We start from the raw sequence: 2,500 nt of genomic DNA, 5'->3' as shown, positions 1-2,500 counted from the left end.
TATATATATATATATATATATATATATATATATATATATATATATATATAAAATATATATATATATATTATAAATATATATATATATATATATAAAATATATATATATATAAAATATATATATATATATTTTATATATATATATACATACATATATATATATATATATATATATATATATATATATATATATATATATATATATATATATATATATATATATATATATATGTATATGTACATATGTATGTGTAGCCCTTGGAATTAGGGTTGGGATTCTGCAATGCTGACCTAGAATTGTTAGAGGTTAGCAAAAAAATGCTGACCTTGTTTCTAATGTTTTATGATAAAACCTTTGTAACAAATCTTTTTTACTGACCTGATGCCAACCTATAATTGAATTAGGTTGTAAAGTTCTTTCTGATCTCTTTTTTTATAATTTTCAAGATAACTTTTTTATATACATGTGACTATATATATATATATATATATATATATATATATATATATATATAAATATATATATATATATATAGATATATATATATACACATATGTGTGTGTATCATATATATGTATATATATGTGTATATCTATTTATATTATAATTATAAATATAATTTATATTATATTATAAATATAAGTATTATATTATAATATAATCATATTATATTATAATATAGTAATATAATTATATTATATTATAATATATATATATAAATATAAGTATTATATTATAAATATAAGTAAATTATTATTATTATTGTTATTACTGGCAGTTAAGCTCAGCATGAATCTTATATATTCTACTTGATTTACTTTTGACTTTAGTTTAAACATTTTTTAAATTAAAAGATATATAATAACAGTAGAAATATTTATTTTTTAGTATAAAATATTTAATGTATATAGAAATGTAACAGCCATAGACAATCTCACACTGTTGTTGGTTAAAACTAGATTTACAAAATTAAAAAGAAATCAGAAAAAAAATCTAAAAAATTTAAAATTACTTTTCTAAAAGATCACTGTCTCTTTCCAATACTTTTTCAGCTAATAAATGTAAACTTTGCTGCACATAAAGTAAAAAAATCAAAAACAAATTAAAGTTTGAATATGCAATTTTTTAAAAAATAACAAATTTAATCTACTTCCACAATTAACCTTATAGTTTAAAATTTTAAATAATGTTTTATAAGAAAACTTTTTTTTGTTGGTAATAGACAAGTTCTATATTAGCAATTTTCTTTATTTAATATTTTGCAGGTTTTGGGTGCATCAGAAGTTGATGCAGGTGAATATTTTTTTAAATTTTGCTTTTGTTTATGCTTTTTTGAACATAATTTGAAAGTGTACATTAAGATAAAGTGTTTTTTTTTTTTGTCTCTATTAATGATATGTAAAAGAAATGTAATAAAAACCAATTTAGTTTTGCCAACTTTAACTTGAATTTTACTATATTAGGTCAAAATGATGCTACTTTACAACAGTTGTATAATTGCAGGATAAAAGCATTAAGATTTAGGTTTTTTGATGATTCACGTTAATAATATTTTATTAATAGTATACAGAACTTTGCAAAAGTTTAGAGCACCCTACGAATGTAAGACAAAAAGCTGTTAGTGTTGTTTGTTGACTTCCGATAACATGATCCTGTACTTCATTATAAGATATATACTTGTATATATTACATTTAAATTACATTGTTTGTTTTTTTGTTTTAGTTTAATTAGTTAAAATTGAAAATAAAAATGGCTACTGTTAAAACAAGAAGTGAAACTGAACATGGTATACTTGGACAACCTAGACCATTCCAAACAAATCAACTGCCAACTTCTGCTGATGTTTTCAAAGCGACACTGCCAGCAAATGTGAAAAGCGAGGACCTTTTTGTTTTTACACAAAAAAATATTTATGGTATTTTTGTTGCAGTAAATAAAATCCTGGATCCACCCCTGGAGAAAGTGTCTAATATCTCAATCCGTTTTGCTAAATCTAAGAAAAAATGAGCTTAGTCTACATATACTTTGTATTTAAAATCATGTGTTTTTTGTTTTAGCTTTATTGCTGCATATTTTGCATTTAAAATCTCAATAAATTTGCAAAATTTATGCATTTTATTGTTATATTGAGAACTCGTTATATATTTTATGTATTATAAAATTGCCTATTATTTTCTCTGATAAGTTAAAAATTTGGTACCTTTCTTGTTACTTTAAATTATAAATTTATTCTAGGGCGCTAGCTTCGTTATCAATTAACTCCAGCCTGCCCCCCACATTAGACCTGCACCTTGAAAAATATTCGGGGAGGGGGATGCTTATTTTATGAGAAAGAGGGCTGTGCCCTAATACATCCTCTCCTCATTGGTGCATCTACAATCAATGTATACTTGCTATGTTCTACCTTCCCTAAGATTTTGGGAAAGATTACTCAAACGCTTTAAAATTTACTCATGTTTTCATAAATCCAAGATGGTGGTAACTGGCATCTTGGATTTA

At 22.6% G+C, this 2,500-nt stretch overlaps 1 protein-coding gene across 4 annotated transcripts in view; it reads left to right on the top strand.

Moving 5' to 3' along the window:
- The window catches only part of LOC136078132 (uncharacterized), a 132,445-nt gene that overhangs the window by 43,909 nt on the left and 86,036 nt on the right, over positions 1–2,500 (top strand). For 2 of the 4 annotated variants that reach the window (XM_065793145.1, XM_065793147.1), the window contains one exon: positions 1,266–1,293. The exons of the other annotated variants lie outside the window; for them this stretch is intronic. In XM_065793145.1, coding sequence (XP_065649217.1) covers positions 1,266–1,293 — 28 coding nt within the window. The remainder of the gene's footprint in view (positions 1–1,265; positions 1,294–2,500) is intronic. 4 annotated transcript variants of the gene reach the window in all.

Source organism: Hydra vulgaris, chromosome 03, assembly GCF_038396675.1.
Source record: "Hydra vulgaris chromosome 03, alternate assembly HydraT2T_AEP".
NCBI lineage: Eukaryota > Metazoa > Cnidaria > Hydrozoa > Anthoathecata > Hydridae > Hydra > Hydra vulgaris.
This window is presented reverse-complemented; position numbering and strand designations above follow the sequence as displayed.